Below are 19,858 nucleotides of genomic sequence, written 5' to 3' on the forward strand. Positions count from 1 at the left end.
ATCAGATCAGATTAGATCAGATCAGTCCAGACCAGATCCGATCAGATCAGTCCAGATCAGATCAGATCAGACCAGATCAGTCCAGATCAGATCAGTCCAGATCAGACCAGACCAGATCCAATCAGATCAGTCCAGACCAGATTAGATCAGATCAGTCCAGATCAGACCAGTCCAGTCCAGACCAGATCCAATCAGATCAGTCCAGACCAGATCAGTCCAGACCAGTCTAGTCCACACCAGATCCAATCAGATCAGTCCAGACCAGATCAGTCAGACCAGATCAGATCAGATCAGATCAGATCAGTCCAGACCAGACCAGTCCAGACCAGATCCAATCAGATCCGACCAGACCAGACCAGACCCGATCGGATCGGATCGGATCGGATCGGATCGGATCGGATCAGACCAGATCAGATCAGACCCGACCCGACCCGACCCGATCAGACCAGTCCAGTCCAGTCCAGTCCAGACCAGACCAGACCAGACCAGATCGGTTCAGACCAGTTCAGACTGGTCTGGGTTGGATCAGTCTGGTCCCAGAGTCTGAGTTATTTCTGGGTGAACAGGGCTCCCAGTGCGATCCCAGCTGCTCCCAGTACAACCAGTCCAAACACTGTCTTCAGAGACCAGAAACTGACTGGAGGTCTGGACTCGCCGTACAACTCCACAAAGGCATTCTGGGAAATCAGAGAGAGAGAGAAACTGAGTCAGTGTCTTTTATACTGTGATAGATTCACAAATGAAACCTGTGTGTGTGTGTGTGTTGATGTGGAACAGTAATATGATGATTAGGGGAGAACCCTTCTCTAAAATAGTTTCTCCTCTCTTTCAGACTGCCCCCCCCCCCCCCCCCCCCAAGTCTTCTTCATGTCTCTACTGTGCAGATGAGGTTTGATTGACAGCTTCAAAGACCACAGGAAACACACAGACACACACACACACAGTGACTGGATGATTGACAGTTCAACATCAGTCTGAGTCACATTTCTCTGAAACATGACACACATGAAGGGAACGTATGTGTGTGTGTGTGTATGTGTGTGTTTGTGTGTGTGTGTGTACATGCGTGCGTGTGTGTATGTGTGTGAGTGGACTGATGAGAACTGGGTCTGTGAGGAAGGGGGGGTGTGGGACTATTTTTTTCAGTAGAAAGTAGTTCCGCTGTGTTCTGTAGATGTTGTGGTCAGACCACGGTAACAGGACAATGAACAATTTTCAGTTATTAACTGAATGATTAGTTTTTATTGATCATCCCAGACCAGATGACCAGTGGGTTAACCCACAATCTTAGTTCACTTAGTTCCAAGTTTGCTGTAGTGATGTGAGTTTATTGGTATCCCAGGATACGGTGAGCCAACTGATACAGAGTGGGTCTGAGGCAGTAGACTGACCCAGAATGAAGGGCAGGGGGACAGTTATACAAGTTGCAGTAAAAGGGGGGGGGGGGGGGGGGGGGGGGGGGGGGGGGGGGTGGGGGGGTCAACAGTATGTACATACAGTTGATTGGGGTTATAGACGTGTGGTTAGACAGGATAACAAGTGATCAAAAGGTGTAGAAACAAAAGGTAATGTCCTCTGGAGGCCATACAGTGTAACACCTAGGGTCAAGTTACCAGGGGGCCAGGAAAGGCCTGTAGATGAATCAGCTAGTAAGGTAAAGGTAGTGAGGAATTTAGCAATACAATAGAAGAGGGCACTGCATGCAGACAGACAGGCATCAAGTCCCAACTACCCAAATGTGTATTTTCTTCCTCAGAGCTATCAAGCTAACGAGCTAACAAGCTAACGACTTGTTTATGATGTCGCCTTTGTTCATGTTTCCTGGCGGCTCAGCTGCCACCTACTGCTTTGCTTCACGTAAGAACCTTTGTTCACACCTTGTTGCTCTGGGATACATATATGTGTGACCCACCCGCAAACATTTAGACACAGAAGAGTTTAACAGAGTTTGATCCTTTTTATTGTTTTATTTAAACATTTGTTTGAGGAAAAATTTTATTTTATAATCTCAGTCTGGACTTCCTCTTTAAACACACACACACACACACACACACACACACACACACACACACACACACACTCTGTCTCTATCTGAATGTCTTGATGGAAAAGTTTTGTCAGTAAATTCTCAGAAAGTCACTCAGCTCACCACTGCCTGTGTTCTTAGAGCTAACACACACACACACACCTTCATCTGCTGCAGTGTTAATGTCAGACAAACCACCAGCTCTTCACTGCCTGAACATTAACTGAAAATTGAAAACACGCCTCAGGTCCACTGTGTGTGTGTGTGTGTGTGTGTGTGTGTGTGTGTGTGTGTGTGTGTGTGTGTGTGTGTGTGTGTGTGTGTGAGAGAGAGAGAGAGAGAGAGCTTGTCTTGTTATTTAGGTTGAACAGAGTTCTACAGAAACAGTCTGTCAGCTGATCTGACGCCTGAGGCGGAAACTCAACCACAGTGATTACCTGGAAAGATATTTCTAGGTAATACCCCCCCCACACACACACACACACACACACTCTTATCAGTCTGCAGATATACTGAAGGAAACCACTGCGACAGGAGAGAATATAAATAGAAAGTAAAAGCTTTTCTCTGCTGTGTTCAGGGGTCTCTCACTCGCTCTCTCTCTTGCTGATACGTCAGATCTGACAGGTGAACAGCCTGATGACTGTCAGCCAATCAGAACGCAGCACAGGACTGAAAGGTGTGTGTTGTCGGGTTTTAAATGGACCTGTTGGTTTTGAATTAATTTTAATAGTGTTTCCAAACTTTATATAACGCAAGAGTAAAACATGTACATATATTACATTTCCATATATGTAGTACATGTACATATAAAACAAAAAATATGTATAAATTAAATCAGAGATTGGAACAATTTCATATATTGACGTCTACCCATACAAATATGTGTTTATATATGTATGTTCATATTGTAGACATACGTTACATAAATATATATCCAGCCTGTCAGTATATGTTATCATATATATATATATATGATATATATATATATATATATATATATATATATATATGTTATACACAGAGTCCAAGAGTCTGAGATAGACATGTTTAAAATAAGATATTAATAAAAAAACATATATAAGCATATAGACTTTTTATATATATGTTGTTTTAATAAACTTGCATTTATAAATTAAATATATATCATTAACATACTTGGTCACAACCTGTTCACCTGTTTTAATCATAACATAACATCATAAATCTTGTTAATGTATGTACAGATACACATTTCACTGGGTATTTCATATATGTTATAAACTTATATGGATGTATATATGTGACAATAATATATCCTCTTACAGGAGACATATCATATATTACATTTTTGCATGTGTTAGCAGACGATAGATTTTTAATCAGAGCTTTTCAAATGAACGTGTGGAGTTAATGATCAGTGTGTTTTTAAGTACACAGTTAACATGAGGTGTGCTTGTTTTCTTCACCCTGATGTTTCTGTAATGAAAGTCTGGAGCAGTTACTATCTGAGCTAAACGTCTTTTTGAATTTTCAGCTCATTAAGATCAGTTAGATTTTTGAATAAATATTCCCACAGCTAACAATCATTAAATCAATCAGATTATTGATTGATTATTTCTGTGACTCATTTATTCTTCAGTTTGTCTCTAAACTGTCCAACATGTCCGACTCATCCTTCACATAGATCTGAGCTGTTTCTGTCTCAGTGTCATCAAACAGCCTCTGTCTTTCATATCTCTCTCTCTCTCACACACACACACACACACACACACACACACACACACACAGTCTCTCTGCAGAGTTTTAGGGATTTTCTGCACTTTGCATATAATTTGCATTTCAACCAAAATACTCTTTTCTCTGTCACATCTGATCTCCACACACACACACACACACACACACACACACACACACACACACTCAGTGTTTGAATGTGATGTATTTGATGTTGAACTGCTGTATGTTTATATTATCGATAATATCCCTAATTTATTTCTGATTGATTGATCAGCTGTTAAGATGACGGTTAAGGAACACACCACATAAACACAACATGGTTCGATTCCCGCTCTTTACTGTCCAATGACGCAAATTTAAAAAAAAGACAGATTCCTTGAAAAAGCTGCAGGTCTTTAAAAACCTCTGAAGCCCCCGGTGACTCCTGGACCCTGGAGGGACTTTTCAATCTGGAACCCCTTCAAGGGCCTTGGACCTGATCAAAGACTCTTCCATCACTCTCAAACATCCTCAGGAACTTCTGTCCTTCTGTCCTCATCAAGGACCCTTGAAAACCTGTCCCTGCCCTGAAATATCTTCAGCGACCTGTAGGATCAAATGCCGTTTCAAGGACTTCTGAAACCAAAGACTGTTCAAGACTTTCAAGTATCCCTGAACCATTTCAGTGACTCTGTGAACGGACCGGGGGCACCGGTCAACGACAAATGGAGGAGCTGATCAGAACCTCTAGAACCCCTCGAACCCCTCCAAGGATCACAGAAACCCTGTCAAGAACTCTCAAGTATCCCTGAACTATTTCAATGACTCCTGGACACTGGACGACACAGAGTACCACCAAGTCCACGCCATGTTATAGTTTCAGTGTTGTCATGGTTACTTCACTGACAGTCTGACTGATTCAACACAGAACTGAGGGAAGAGGAAAGAAAAAAGATGACAGGAAGGAAACAAGGAAAGGAAAAAGAAAGAAGGAAACAAGGAAAGAAAGGATCAGCGTTGCGTTAATCAGACTGAAAACATCTGGTTTGTGAGCGTGAGCAAGAAGAAAGACAAAAAGAGGACTTGTTGTCTTCCTACCCATCCTCCATTGTCTTCTATCCATCCCTGCAGCGGCGGTGAGTCCAGACTCTCCTCCATCCACCTGGCGATGTCGTCCACCTGCCACGCCCCGCCCGTCTTGGCCACCTCGGCACTCAGAGCGCCTCCCAGCTCCATCATGGCCACGATGCGTCCCCAGTTCACGCCGTCCCTGAACAGCTCCTCCCTGACCACAGTAAGGCTTTGCCTTCGCGCCGACCGGCTGCCGCCCCCGTCGCCATCCCTGCAGGGCAGCAGTGCTGACACCTGGGCTGAGAGGTTGCCACGGTAACTGCACTCCAGCTCGTCACCGGCGCACCGCAGGGCGACCTGTAGCCGAGGAGGGGTTGACCAGGGATCTAGGAGGAGACAGCCAATGACCAAGGAGGAGACAAGTGATGTCATCATTATGCAAGGGGCGTGAAAGAAGCTGTTACATCACAATACAGGAAACAGTGATGTCACCTGACCACACCCCTTCTCTCAGTACTATGATGTCACCACTGTTACGAGCTTCAACAGGATCAGAGCTGTTTATACATGTAAATAGTATTAGTACATGTAGTAGTAGTACTTGTAGTAGTATTATTGGTAATAGTACTTGTAGCAGTAGTAATGTTTGTAGTAGTAGTAGTATTAATAGTAGTAGTACTTGTAGTAGCATTAGCAGGCGTGAACTCATTAGCAGTTGCCGTGACAACATGAGTAAACCGCCTCACCTTGCTGGGCATCACCTGGAGCGACGCCTCTGCCTGATGTCCTCGACGTAGCAGACGAAGCTTCCTGGTGTACGCGCTGAGCGCCTGATTGGCGCGGTGGCGGCGGGAAACGCCAGGCCACTCCCTTGTTGAGCAGCTTGTAGTGGAGGAAATCCTCCACGATGTCCCGGCTGGTGTAGACGGCAGCCATCGCCCCCCGCAGGTCACTGCTGTTACAGCCCACAACCTGCAGCTCCACACCTTGTCATCCTCTATGGTCGGCCAATAGGAACGCAGCACCTGGTGACGTCAGGAGGTGCTGCGTTATGAAGCTGTCAGTTGATACTAAAATAAAAACACAGGCTGCGTCATCAAGTTCCAACAGGAAGTAAAAGTTGAGCTGTGAGGAGAGTGACAATGAAAACTCTTCTTCTCTGGTTCAAACCGGATCCGTCTCACGTGACAGTGAAGCTTCAGGCCATAATCGATAAACCGTTATTGATTACCGGTTGATTGAGGATGCGCCGGGGCTCATCACGGAGACCCGGTTCAGGTCTGAGGAGGTAAAACTGAGAATCCAACATGACGCGGAGGAGAGGAAACCCAGTAGATGATCAGCTGATCAGGGACGACGTTCGATAATCGATATCCGGAGGCACAGAAGAAAGAAACATCTTCCAGGAATCAGTGAGAGGCTGCGGGTCCGGGTCTTCCTCCGGGTCTGTAGTCCTCACTGCACGTGCTACACACACACACAGACACACACAGACACACACACACACACACACACACACACACTCACACACACACACACACACACACACACACACTCACACACACACACACACACACTGCCGGTGGTCACGCCCCCTTTTTATGACCGGCGGGATTCCCCTCCAACGATCCTCTCACTGCCAGACTCCCGCCACAAAACGTCTACATGAAAGTGTCCAGAAGAGTAGGAGGATGAAGGCTTCTTGATTCTCTGTCCCGGCTCTGTCTCGGCTCTGTCCTGGCTCTGTGTGTGTATAACTTTCTCTTTCTGAGTCTCATTCATGCTCTCACTGCCCCTAGATGCGCGCGCATGCTTAAGTTGCTTAATTTTGATTTCCTTATTTGTGTTTATTATTATTAGTCATAGTACATGCATAATACATGTAGTAGTAGTAGTATTAATAATAGTAGTAGTTAGCAGCAGTATTGGTAGTTGTCTTTGTATTAGTATTAATATTAATAATAGTATTATAAGTATTAGTATTTGTAAATATTTAATGAGTCTAATACTTTCAGTAGTGGTACTCCTGGTAGTATTGGTAGTGTATTATTCTATCAGTAGTTCTAGTAGTAATGGTAATAGTACTAGTATTGTAGTAGCATTAACAATACTAGTATTCTAGTATAGTACTAGTCATAGTATATTAATATTATAGCATATACACACAATCCTAGTGCTTGAAGCAGTTTTATTAGTTGTAGTAGTAACAGTAAGTCTAGAAGTATAATTGTAGTATTAGTAGTAGTGGTATCATTACAGGTAGTAATACTTGTAACTCAGTAGTAATGGAGGGTTCATAGTAGTAATTGTTATAGTAGTATTTGTATTATTATAGTTAGTGTCATCAGTGTTAGTTATTGGTCCAGTAGTATTAATAGTAGTTCTATTTATAGTATGAGTTTTTGTAATGGTACTATTAGTAGTATTAGTAGTAGTAATTATCATCATTTGTCCTTTTGTACATGTTATGAGTGTGACAGGGTTTGTGTCACTGGTTATGCCTACGTGTTTTTTTAATAGTTTTAGATTTAATGTTTTAATGTGATTTAAATGTGGTATATATGTAGTTTTACTGTAGTATAAATGTAGTTTAAATGTAGTTTTACTGCAGTATATATGTAGTCAGCCTGTGTATATTCTCATTTGTCCAGGTCATGGTATCCTAAAGGAGTTTTTTTTTTTTTTTTTTTAATCAAAACGCAACTGGACTTTGATTATTTGTCTGGGAAGACGTTTCACCTCTCATCCAAGAGGCTTCATCAGTTCGTGTACGCATCTGAGTCCCAGCCTGGTCAGATGCGTACACGAACTGATGAAGCCTCTTGATGTCCTGACAGACTGGATTAACTTCCTGGACAGGCAGTGATTCAGTATCACCCTCCCTCTCTCTCTCTCTCTCTCTCTCTCTTTTATTCCTCCAGCTGTTTGTCTCTCTGTGAGTTAATAAAGTTTGTTTCAAAAGACGGATCATCAGTGTGAGTCGTTGTTGTGTTTGCTGCCACCTGCTGGAGTGACTGCAGAGTCACATGTAGATGGCAACGTGTTACTGTAGTGTGTTCCAGCATCATGGAGGAGTGTCACTGCAGTCCTAGGTTCAGGTACTTGTACTTCACTTTACTCTCTGCTGTGTACTAGTACTGCAGCCCAAAGCTCTGTTTCCTCCTCAGTCAGATTCACTTCAGATTACTGAGATGATTCATTGATTATCAGTTAATGATCAGAAAGTAATCAGTGACTGCTGATAACTGATCAACCAGTTCAGTCAGTGTTGATGTTAAACACCAAATATTTCAGTCACACTGATCAAACTGATCCAACACCGATAATCAATAATCAGCAGATGCATCCGTCATACATCACATTACCTACATTTATTATTGTTAGGGTTATTATTGTTGTTGTTGTTGTTGTGTGTCATCACCACTAGGAGGCGGAGGTGAGTTGTGTGTTCAGTCACAGGCAGCGATATTTACAGTGTAGTTGACATCACGTGAACGTAGCACACACAAACACACTCTCTCTCTCTTTCTCTCTCTCCCTCTCTCTCTCTCCGGTTACCGAGGCCGTGTCAGATGTGTTTCTATTTTCTCCTCCTTTCCCTCCGACCCGGAACTGCTCTGAGAGAGAGCGAGAGGGGACGGTCCAACACACAGGTATTACATTTCTCTCTCTCTCTCTCTCTCTCTCTCTCTCTCTCTCTCTCTCTCTCTCTCTCTCTCTCCATCACACTCGTCTAACTCAGCCTCGCGCTCTCCGCTCTGCACTCATCCGGTCACAACAACAACCACCGACCGCCCCGCGGCCCGGACCGAGCCGGACCTGAACCACAACATGTCCCTGCAGCTGCCTCCGTGCGTGATAGACTGCGGGACCGGGTGAGGACACACACACACACACACTGTACACACACTGTACACAGTAAGACTGTGACGTCATGTGTGTTTTTATGAACATCATCATGATCATGTGTGTAGAGAGCACACCTGTGTGTGTGTGTGTGTTGTTTTGGTTGTTATTAAAGGAACAGTTCAACTAAAATAAGTCAGCAGAGGTGATCAGATAATAATAATAATAACTAGAAAATTCCAGGGAAATTTTGAGTGCCACGGGGGCTACTGCCGGGATGAGTACATGATTTATTTCCAGTGTTCAAAAGTCACCCTGATCATATTCTGGTTTTGAGAAATGTCTTGATATAAAAGACTCTGATATAAAACAATGTCACATCCCTCCATCATGTATTATGTGGGAAATATCTCATATTCTGTGTTGTTTTTTTTAATAAAACAAGAGGCAACATGTCTTCAAACTGGCATTTAAAGGGTTAAAATCCTGAAAACTAATAAACATTTGGTAGGTTTGAGCAGAACTGAAGTGGTTTAAGAGATGTATGCAAAAAAAAGCAGAAAAAAATATTGATATATGATGATTTTATAGCATTTTCTTTGTGTGTCCTTTTTTGGACGCGAGGAACCCCAGAGGGTACAAAATGTGTTACCAGTGTATAATAGACCTGTAACAGTAACTGACATTAGATTTTAAAAATATGTCAAAAAAGACACTTTCTTGCAGAAATCCATACCTTCAGCTGTAACACAGCCAAAATGATCAGCAAATCAAAAAAGAAAAGTGAAGAAAATGTCCAAAAAAGGACAGAGGGACCCCTGAGGGTTAATAAATCCCATGAACCGCTATTTAAATTACCACTATTATGTTTTTTTCGGTGCTAAATTTAACATTACTGGGGAGGAGAGCAACGCGACTAGAAGTGACAGCGAGAGAGGGCTAGTAGCTTCTCCTCTCCTCTGTCTCAGCGGAGACCGTCACAACTTCATTCACTCATTTAACAAAACAAAAAGAAAAGCAACAAAGGAAGCAGTAAATGGACTTACATATTTAAGACCTAACTAAATGTAATTTAAGACCTAACATGCGGCTAATGTAAAGCTAGCGGAGCTTGGAGAGTTGGTTATCTGGTTGCTAGGCACGCACACACGCACACAGGTCAGGAGCTGCCGTTGCCATGGCAATGTGAAAATCTGCCCAGAATTTGGCTTCTACATGGCTTAAAACAATTGCAAATTATGAGAAAACCGTTACTTCTTTTCAAAAACCGAAAACACCGTGACAGACACTGAAGCCAGAAGTTTCTTACAGTCTCTATTTTATTCAGATATTCCTTAAAATGAGTGAGTAAGCTCAGTGCGAAGACAGAGTGAGATTCTTTTGAAAAAAAAAGACGATTACATTAGGTGTCAATGAGAGTGAGACAGGTATTGCTGCCGGACTCGGCACCCCCGTTTAAATTTTGTGCAGACCCTGCCTGTCAAAGTTACATTTTATGAATCCCAACAACTATGTCTACATTTTCAGAAAGAATTATTTGTCTCCTTTTTACGGTTTGGCCGTGAGCTCGAGTTAAAAATAAAAATAAAGGTTATTTTTTACTGCTTCACGCACTCTAGCCAACTGACGCTGTCACTCTAACTTTGAAGAAAAAGTGATTTCCACTCCTCCTTTGAGTGCTCATAGTTTGAAAAGTTTACATGTTATGTAAAAAAAGTTGTTGTGTTTTTGAGAGAGCAGAAGTTTTCCTCCGTTTTATAGTTTGAATCACATTTCTACGTGCAGGTATGAGAGAGCTGGGTGACTCAGAAAAAAGGTGAAATTTTGTAGAAAAAAGGTGAAATTTTGTGGGTTTTTAAAGAAAATTCCAATGCATTCCTAATGCATTATTTATTCCCAGTATTTTGGGAATAACTTTGGGAAAAATTGGAATTTTAACACCAAAAGTCATAGCACCTCTTTCGGGATCAAGACGCACGTTTTGATGTATATATTACCGGGGTTTTCTCAAAGCTGCGGGACGAGTTACACGCCAAAATTTGGCGGAAGAATAATAATAAGCCCGAAGGAATATTAATAGATGCTATTCTAGCTGTAGAGGAGTGCCTCGGAGCTGAGCACCCGTGGCACTAATAATGATGATGGACTTTGATTCTGAATTGGTTCATGGCTGATGTAAGGACTGGACCCGGGACTGGACCCGGGACTGGACCCAGGACCCTCAGGATGACTCTGTTTCTGTTTCAGCATCATTAGAATTAATCACCTCATCAGGGGGCTGGTCTCTGGGGACATATTGACTCTGCAGAAAACCATGTCCTGCTGTTTGACAGACACTGTTGGGACGGGGACAGTCGGTGTGTGAGGCCCCGCCCACTGATCTGTTATCAGTCTATTCTGGTCTGAATGTAGGACAGCTGCAGGAAGTGGAACAGGAGCTGGACTCTCAGAGCCAGACTTCAGATTGACTGAGTCTGAATTCATCTGCTGCACAAACCAGTTCACTTCTTATTGTCTTAAGTCGGACTGTGGTGCAATGAATTCTGGGTAAATTAAGACTCTTCTAAGACATGTTTGTGTTTTGGAGGAATTCAACAGCTACAGGACGTTTTACTGAAGAGAAACAATAATAAACAAAATGGCGGCCATCTCTAAAAACTCTTTCCCTTCTCTTTGCTCAAAGTATGAGCTGTGTTTACCTGTTTGTTGTTGTTGTTGGGTGCTGCTGGTCAGCGCATGTGTCATTGATTGTTACCATGGTAACACTGGTCTCAGACCTGAGTCAGTTTGCAGGTGAAGGTGGAGCTTCTCACAGCTGCAGAGACTAAAAACAGCTGGTGACACTGGTTCCAGTATAACACTCACTGGTTCCTGGTTCTAGTGGGAACAAGAGAGGAACAACTGAAAAGTGTCCGCCCTGTTTCTTACTGCAACTCACCAATATTTTCATTATTGATTATCTGCTGATTATTTTCTCAGCCAAACAATTGATTATTGGTTTGTAAAGATCAGAACGTTGTTTTTTTCGTCCGACAGAACAAACATCAAAATGATTGAACATGAATTAAGATCACTCAGCTGGAACCAGGAAGTGTCCCATGAGAAATGTTTTGTTCATTGTGTTCTGATACAGGACCTGACTGAAGGTTCCTCAGAGGCACTTCCTGGGTCCAGAGTCAGATGTTGGGAACCTCTGCTTCACTGTTTCCTAACACAGTTTCATGTGTGTGACTGCAGGTACACAAAGATCGGCTATGCTGGAAACACAGAGCCACAGTTCATCATGCCCTCCTGTAAGAACCACTCACACTACTCTGAACCATCACACCTAACACATAACTTTGACCTGACCTTTGACCTTTGACCTCCCTCTGCTTGAGAACACCTAAATCACATGTTTGTGTGTGTGAATGTGAACCAGGCATTGCCATCAGGGAGTCGGCCAGCGTGGGAGAACAGGCCCAGAGGAGGCTCGTACGAGGAGTCGACGACCTCGACTTCTACATCGGAGACGAAGCCGTGGACAAACCTAACTACGCAACCAAGGTGGGTTCTCTCATGTTCTACTGCTGGTGATGAGGTCAACCACCTTTCTTTATTCCTGTCTTCATGTTCTCCTCCTGTGTTCATCATGTTCTCCTGTCTTCATGTTCTCCTCTGTCTTCATGTTCTTCTGTCTTTATGTCCTCTTGTCTTCATGTCCTCTTTTCATCATGTTCTCCTCTGTCTTCATGTTCCTCTGTCTTTATGTCCTCTTGTCTTCATGTCCTCTTGTCTTTATCTTCTCCTGTCTTCATGTTCTCTTGTCTTTATGTCCTCTTGTCTTCATGTCTTCATGTTCACCTCCTGTTTTCATCATGTTCTCCTGTCTTCATGTTCTCCTTCTGTCTTTATCATGTTCTCCTGTCTTCATGTTCTCTTGTCTTCATGTTCTCCTCTTGTCTTCATGTTCTCCTATCTTCATGTTGTCCTCTTGTCTTCATGTTCTCCTGTCTTCACGGTCTCCTGTCTTCATGTTGTCCTCTTGTCTTCATGTCCTCTTGTCTTTATCTTCTCCTGTCTTTATGTCCTCTTGTCTTCATGTCTTCATGTTCACCTCCTGTCTTCATCATGTTCTCCTGTCTTCATGTTCTCCTGTCTTCATATCCTCTTGTCTTCATGGCCTCTTGTCTTCATGTCTTCATGTTCACCTCCTGTCTTCATCATGTTCTCCTGTCTTCATGTTCTCCTGTCTTCATATCCTCTTGTCTTCATGGCCTCTTGTCTTCATGTCTTCATGTTCACCTCCTGTCTTCATCATGTTCTCCTGTCTTCATGTTCTCCTGTCTTCATATCCTCTTGTCTTCATGGCCTCTTGTCTTCATGTCTTCATGTTCACCTCCTGTCTTCATCATGTTCTCCTGTCTTCATGTTCTCCTGTCTTCATATCCTCTTGTCTTCATGGCCTCTTGTCTTCATGTCTTCATGTTCACCTCCTGTCTTCATCATGTTCTCCTGTCTTCATGTTCTCCTGTCTTCATATCCTCTTGTCTTCATGGCCTCTTGTCTTCATGTCTTCATGTTCACCTCCTGTCTTCATCATGTTCTCCTGTCTTCATGTTCTCCTGTCTTCATATCCTCTTGTCTTCATGGCCTCTTGTCTTCATGTCTTCATGTTCACCTCCTGTCTTCATCATGTTCTCCTGTCTTCATGTTCTCCTCCTGTCTTCATCGTGTTCTCTTGTCTTCATGTTCTCCTGTCTTCATATCCTCTTGTCTTCATGTCCTCTTGTCTTCATGTCTTCATGTTCACCTCCTGTTTTCATCATGTTCTCCTGTCTTCATGTTCTCCTTCTGTCTTTATCATGTTCTCCTGTCTTCATGTTCTCTTGTCTTCATGTTCTCCTCTTGTCTTCATGTTCTCCTATCTTCATGTTGTCCTCTTGTCTTCATGTTCTCCTGTCTTCACGGTCTCCTGTCTTCATCATGTTCTCCTGTCTTTATGTCCTCTTGTCTTCATGTTCTCCTGTCTTCATCATGTCCTCTTGTCTTCATCTTCTCCTGTCTTCATATCCTCTTGTCTTCATGTCCTCTTGTTTTTATCTTCTCCTGTCTTCATCATGTTCTCCTGTCTTCATGTTCTTCTCCTGTCTTCTTCATGTTCTCCTGTCTTCATGTCCTCTTGTCTTCACGTTTTCCTCTGTCTTCATGTTCTCCTCCTGTCTTCATCTTCTCCTGTCTTCATCTTCTCCTGTCTTCATATCCTCTTGTCTTCATGTCCTCTTGTCTTCATGTTCTCCTGTCTTCATGTTCTCCTGTCTTCATGTCCTCTTTTCTTCATGTTCTCCTGTCTTCATGTCCTCTTGTCTTCATATTCTCCTGTCTTCATGTTTTCCTCTGTCTTCATGTTCTCCTGTCTTCATGTTCTCTTCTGTCTTGGTTCTGGTCCAGTGGCCGATCCGTCATGGGATGGTGGAGGACTGGGATCTGATGGAGAAGTTTATGGAGCAGGTTATCTTCAAATACCTTCGAGCTGAACCTGAGGACCACAGCTTCCTAATGGTGGGTGGACACTGTGTATTTTACTGTCTCCGGGTGCTGTTGCTATGGAAACCTGAGGTTAAACACACACTGAGCTCTGATTTAGAAAATAGTTCAAACTGTTGACATAAACATGCAGACAAGTTAGAACCAAAAATATTTTAGTGGAAAAGGTTCTAGAGGTCCCTGAGGAGATTCCAGAGGTCCTTGAGGAGATTCCAGAGGCCATTGAGGAGGTTCCAGAGGTCTGTGAGGAGATTCCAGAGGTCCTTGAGGAGGTTCCAGATGTCCTTGAGGAGGTTCCAGAGGTCCCTGAGGAGATTCCAGAGGTCCTTGAGGAGGTTCCAGAGGTCCTTGAGGAGATTCCAGAGGTCCCTGGGGTGGTTCCAGAGGTCCCTGAGGAGGTTCCAGAGATCCCTGAGGAGATTCAAGAGGTTCTTGAGGAGGTTCCAGAGGCCCCTGAGGAGATTCCAGAGGTTCTTGAGGAGGTTCCAGAGGTCCCTTGAGCAGGTTTAGAGATCCTTGAGAATTTTCCATAAGTCCTTATTTTTGTCTTAGAGGTCCTTGAATAGGTTCCAGAAGTCTTTGAGGAGGTTCCAAGTGTTGTCGACATCCTTGAGCATCTTCTCGAAGACCCTGAGGAAGTTGAATTGTCCTTGAGAAGAGCATGAGTCCTTGACAAGGGTCCTTGAGGAATCACCACTGGTGCTTGAGGGACCTTGAGTGAATTAAGTGGTATCATGAGATGAAGCATTGTTACTGTTGCTATGGTTACCTGTTAATGTGTGTGTGTGTGTGTGTGTGTGTGTGTGTGTGTGTGTGTGTGTGTGTGTGTGTGTGTGTGTGCAGACAGAGCCTCCTCTCAACACTCCAGAGAACAGAGAGTACCTTGCTGAGATCATGTTCGAGACCTTCAACATACCTGGACTCTACATCGCAGTACAGGTGAGACACAGGCAGGTGAGATACAGGCAGGTGAGTTGAAGTAGTGATGGTCCTTGAGAAGGGCCTAGAGGTCCTGGAGGAGGTTCCAGGTGTCTGAGGTCCTGTGGGAGGTTCCAGGTGGTGTAATTAAGTAAGGTTTGTCCCTCCATCAGGCGGTGCTGGCACTGGCGGCGTCCTGGACATCCCGACAGGTGGGACAGAGGACCCTGACTGGAGTCGTCATCGACAGTGGAGATGGAGTGACACACGCTATCCCTGTGGTCAGTCACACACACTCATTTTAAAAATGGCTGCCACCTGGAGCCTCTCTGCTCACTGATTGGTTCATGTGGCTGTTTGTCGCAGGCTGAGGGCTACGTGATTGGCAGCTGTATAAAGCACATCCCCATCGCAGGGCGGGACATCACCTTCTTCATCCAGCAGCTGCTCAGAGAAAGAGAGGTGGGGATTCCTCCAGAGCAGTCGCTGGAGACCGCCAAGGCCGTCAAGGTAGCTCCTCCCCCTCTACTCCTCCTGCTGCTGCTCCTCCTCCTCCGCCTCTACTCCTTCTACTGCTGCTCCTCCTCCTCCTCTACTCATCCTGCTGCTGCTGCTCTTCCTCTACTCCTCCTGCTGCTGCTGCTCCTCCTCTACTCCTCCTGTTGTGCTGCTCCTCCTCTACTCCTCGTGCTCCTCCTCTACTCCTCCTCCCCTACTCCTCCTGCTGCTGCTCCTCCTCTTCCTGTATTCCTCCTCCTCTACTCCTCATCCTCTACTCCTCCTGCTGCTCCTCCTCCTCCTCTACTCCTCCTGCTGCTGCTGCTCTTCCTCTACTCCTCCTCCTGCTGCTGCTCCTCCTCTACTCCTCATCCTCTACTCCTCCTGCTGCTCCTCCTCCTCCTCTACTCATCCTGCTGCTGCTGCTCTTCCTCTACTCCTCCTGCTGCTGCTCCTCCTCTTCCTGTATTCCTCCTCCTCTACTCCTCCTGCTGCTCCTCCTCCTGTACTGTTCCTCCTCTTCATTTTTTGTATTTATATGTGTGTGTATGTGTGTGTGTGTGAGTGTATTTACATGTGTGTGTGTGTGTGTAGGAGCGGTACTGCTACATCTGTCCTGACATAGTGAAAGAGTTCTCGAAGTACGACTGTGACCCGGAGAAATGGATCAAACAGTTCAGAGGAGTGAACGCTGTCAGTCAGAACACCTTCCACATCGATGTGGGCTATGAACGCTTCCTGGGCCCCGAGATCTTCTTCCACCCCGAGGTAACGCATCCTGTCAGCCCCTGAGAACGCCACAAACACTTCATGTGGCTTCAGCTAAGAGAATATAAAGAACCCTGAGGAACCCTGGTCAGTGATGGTGTCTCTCTGTGTTTCCAGTTTGCAAACCCAGACTTCATGCAGCCCATCTCTGATGTCGTTGATGATGTCATCCAGAGCTGTCCAATCGATGTGAGGAGACCGCTCTACAAGGTAACAGCTGATCCATCCACACACAACACAGATATGTTGTTGTCAGACAGCTCACTCTGAGTGTGTGTGTGTGTGTGTGTGTGTGTGTGTGTGTGTGTGTGTGTGTCAGAACATTGTGTTGTCTGGAGGATCCACCATGTTCAGAGACTTTGGCCGACGGCTGCAGAGAGACCTGAAGAGAGTGGTGGACGCCCGACTGAGACTGAGTGAAGAGCTGAGTGAAGGACGGATAAAGGTCAGAGACAGAGAGAGAGAGACAGACAGACAGACAGACAGAGAGAGAGAGACAGAGAGACAGAGACAGACAGACAGACAGAGAGACAGAGAGAGACAGAGACAGAAAGAGACAGAGAGAGAGAGAGACAGACAGACAGACAGAGAGACAGAGAGAGACAGAGACAGAAAGAGACAGAGAGAGAGAGAGACAGACAGACAGACAGACAGACAGCTGACTGATTGTATTTATTTTGCAGCCGAAGCCGATGGAGGTTCAGGTCGTCACACATCACATGCAGCGTTACGCCGTCTGGTTTGGAGGCTCCATGTTGGCGTCGACGGTAACTAAACACACACACACACACACACACACACACACACACACACATTTGTAGTTTTATACTATAACCGCAACCTAACCCACAGGTCTAAAAGTGACAGACGTCACAGACAATCTGTGGCCTTTGCTTTAATAACAGTGTTTTTGTTTGCTGTGTGTTTGTTTGTTTTTTGTTGTCTGCTTGTTGTTGTTTGTTTGTTGCCACTTGTTTTGTTTATTTATTTGTATCTGGTTGTTGTTGTATGTTGTTGTTGTATGTCTCTGTGTTTGTTTGTTTGTTTGTTTGTTTGTTTGTTTGTTTGTTTGTTTGTTTGTTTGTTTGTTTGTTTCTGACCTGTGCTTGTGTTTACAGCCGGAGTTTTTCCAGGTGTGTCACTCGAAGAAGGATTACGATGAGATCGGCCCGAGCATCTGTCGTCACAACCCCGTGTTTGGGATCATGTCCTGATGATGGCGGCTAGCCTGTCAGCCTGCTACGTTGTTAGCCTGTTAGCCTTTCAGCCTGCTACCCAGTAGATAGACAGTTTGCCTGTTAGCCTGTTAGCCTGCAGGCTCTGCAGCTTACCTGTTATCTGCTAGCCACCAGCCACTTAGCCAATAGCCTGTTGCAATAGTCTCTTGCTCTGTTTAGTTTTTAGCCTGCTAGGCTAGCAGACTGTTAGCAGGCTAGCTTAGCCTCATCAAGCACACACAGGTCTGCAGACAGTTAGAAAACAGTTTCCTCTCAGACAGCGATCAGACACCTGATCACTGATTCAGGACCAGTGTCTTCACCTCTGTCCAGATGAGTCTGCTGCAGCACGAACATCTGGATAAACGACGGAGAATCAAAGTTCTGTCCCCTGAACAGAAAAAGCAAAGGACAAAATCACCTTCTTCTTCTCTGTTTGAGTTCTGCTTTGACCTCCTCTCTCCTCTTCACCTCCCTGTTCAGTCACCTGCTGTCTGTCAGTGTGTTAGCCAGTTAGCCTGTTAGCCTGGCTCCAGCTGAGATTTAACGTGTTGATGTGGAATGAATGGGTCCACTCTCTGAGGAGACAGCGTTCATAAAGGGTTTATAAACTGTAATCAATAGGCTATAGTTATTAATGTTAATAAAAAGTAAAGTGTAGCAGGATCTTCCACAACCTGGCAACCTAAAAGTTCTTCTTCTTGTCTTTTAAGAGATGAAGCAGTAAATGATTAATTAACAGTTAATTAAAGCCTTTACAGATGCTGCCTCCTCACATGTTCTGGTGTACAGCTACAGCTCTGTGTCTGTTACTAAATGGTCCTTACTTTACTTTTCAGAGAAGTGAATGTGACTGCAGTGATTCCACAGTCTGATATTTAGTTGTTGTGAGTCACCTGACAGATTGGGTTAGTCGGACTACATGTGAGCTGATGGAGGACGTGTAGCCGACAGTGCAGCTCACTGAATCCACAGCAACATTATACCTCCTGTTTACATCCCAAAGAGCATTATGGGAATGTTTTTCCTGTTGCCCTCACTATCACAGTGAACAAATATTATTATTCACCATCTATGAAGTTTCACATAAAAAGACACAACTAGAAACTGTAGTGACTGTGAGTTCATGCTGGACACCAGAGTGTGGACTGGTCCGAGGGAAACATACTCTGTGAGTCCTGAGCAGTACAGGTCAGCAATGACAGCTGTTTGTTTGTTTGTTTGTTTGGCGTGTGTGTGTGTGTGTGTGTGCCTGTGCGTGTGTGTGTGTGTGTGTGTGTGTGTGTGTGTGTGTGTGTCATAAACTACTGTTCTCAAATTGTTTATATTTCTAAAGATTTATCTAAAGAGTTTATCAGATAATTAACATGGCTTATAAGTTAAAGATAAGAACACACACATATAATATATATATATATAATATATATATATATATATATATATACACACTGTATATACTGTATTCTGAGAGAGGCATCAAACTGATCCAGGAACAGGTCAAAACCACAAGCAGCACCATAGGCTGGAGTATGGTGTGTTCAGGTACAATCATGTAAAGCTCATTTTTTGTAGAAACACAGAATCTGTACTTGTGCTGTTTTCTTTATTTAGATTTGTTTTAGCACAAAATACACACTTGGACTTGGTCTCAACTTGGACTTGTTGGACTTGACTTGGACTTCTCGGTCCTGACGTGGACTTGTTGGTCTCAGACTTGTCGGTCCTGACTCGGATTTGTTGGTCTCGGATTTGTTGGTCTCGGACTTGTCGGTCCTGACGTGGACTTGTTGGTCTCAGACTTGTTGGTCCTGACTTGTCGGTCCTGACTTGGACTTGTTGGTCTTATCGGTCCTGACTTGTCGGTCCTGACATGGACTTGTTGGTCTCGGACTTGTCGGTCCTGACTTGTATGTCCTGACGTGGACTTGTTGGTCTCGGACCTGTCGGTCCTGACTTGTCGGTCCTGATATGGACTTGTTGGTCTCGGACTTGTCAGTCCTGACTTGGACTTGTTGGTCTTCCATTCCTTGCAGCCTGGAGTGAAGTGGTTCACATCGTTACCATACTCAGGACATCAGTGCTGTTCAGGAGGAGCTCTGTCAGCCCTGCAGGTATATGCAGGTGTGTCTGTGAAGAGCAGCTGTTTGATGTATTGATTATCACACCTGAGCAGCTACCTGATAACAGGTGACCTTGTGGTTTGGACCTGAGCTTCTGGTCTGTCTGACAGATTTAGTTTTCTGGTTTGATGGATGTGAACGATCTGTGGTTTGATACTGAGCTGCTGTCA

General features: G+C 44.4%; 2 protein-coding genes across 3 annotated transcripts; one reads left to right on the plus strand and one right to left on the minus strand.

Moving 5' to 3' along the window:
* Positions 1 to 548: 548 nt before the first annotated feature.
* On the minus strand, positions 549 to 5,801 carry LOC111236887 (apoptosis regulator Bcl-2-like). 2 transcript variants are annotated; one of them, XM_022765786.1, is made up of 3 exons: positions 5,557 to 5,801; positions 4,823 to 5,181; positions 549 to 677 (listed from the first exon to the last, which is right to left on the minus strand). In XM_022765786.1, the coding sequence occupies exons 1-3, from the start codon at positions 5,729 to 5,731 to the stop codon at positions 549 to 551; spliced, it is 663 nt and encodes a 220-aa protein (XP_022621507.1). In that variant the 5' UTR covers positions 5,732 to 5,801. The 2 variants fall into 2 exon arrangements, with proteins under 2 accessions (XP_022621507.1, XP_022621506.1); XM_022765785.1 differs by having other exon boundaries at positions 5,542 to 5,801.
* Positions 5,802 to 8,475: 2,674 nt separating this feature from the next.
* On the plus strand, positions 8,476 to 18,950 carry LOC111236867 (actin-related protein 3B-like). The gene is made up of 12 exons (XM_022765750.1): positions 8,476 to 8,670; positions 11,879 to 11,934; positions 12,063 to 12,187; positions 14,072 to 14,182; positions 15,011 to 15,106; positions 15,259 to 15,366; positions 15,452 to 15,595; positions 16,178 to 16,351; positions 16,469 to 16,561; positions 16,671 to 16,796; positions 17,035 to 17,118; positions 17,470 to 18,950. Exons 1-12 carry the CDS (start codon positions 8,627 to 8,629, stop codon positions 17,563 to 17,565), a joined length of 1,257 nt encoding a protein of 418 aa, XP_022621471.1. The 5' UTR covers positions 8,476 to 8,626; the 3' UTR covers positions 17,566 to 18,950.
* Positions 18,951 to 19,858: the final 908 nt, after the last annotated feature.

The sequence above is a fragment of the Seriola dumerili genome, unplaced genomic scaffold, assembly GCF_002260705.1.
Source record: "Seriola dumerili isolate Sdu_G_001 unplaced genomic scaffold, Sdu_1.0 BDQW01000741.1, whole genome shotgun sequence".
Classification (NCBI taxonomy): domain Eukaryota; kingdom Metazoa; phylum Chordata; class Actinopteri; order Carangiformes; family Carangidae; genus Seriola; species Seriola dumerili.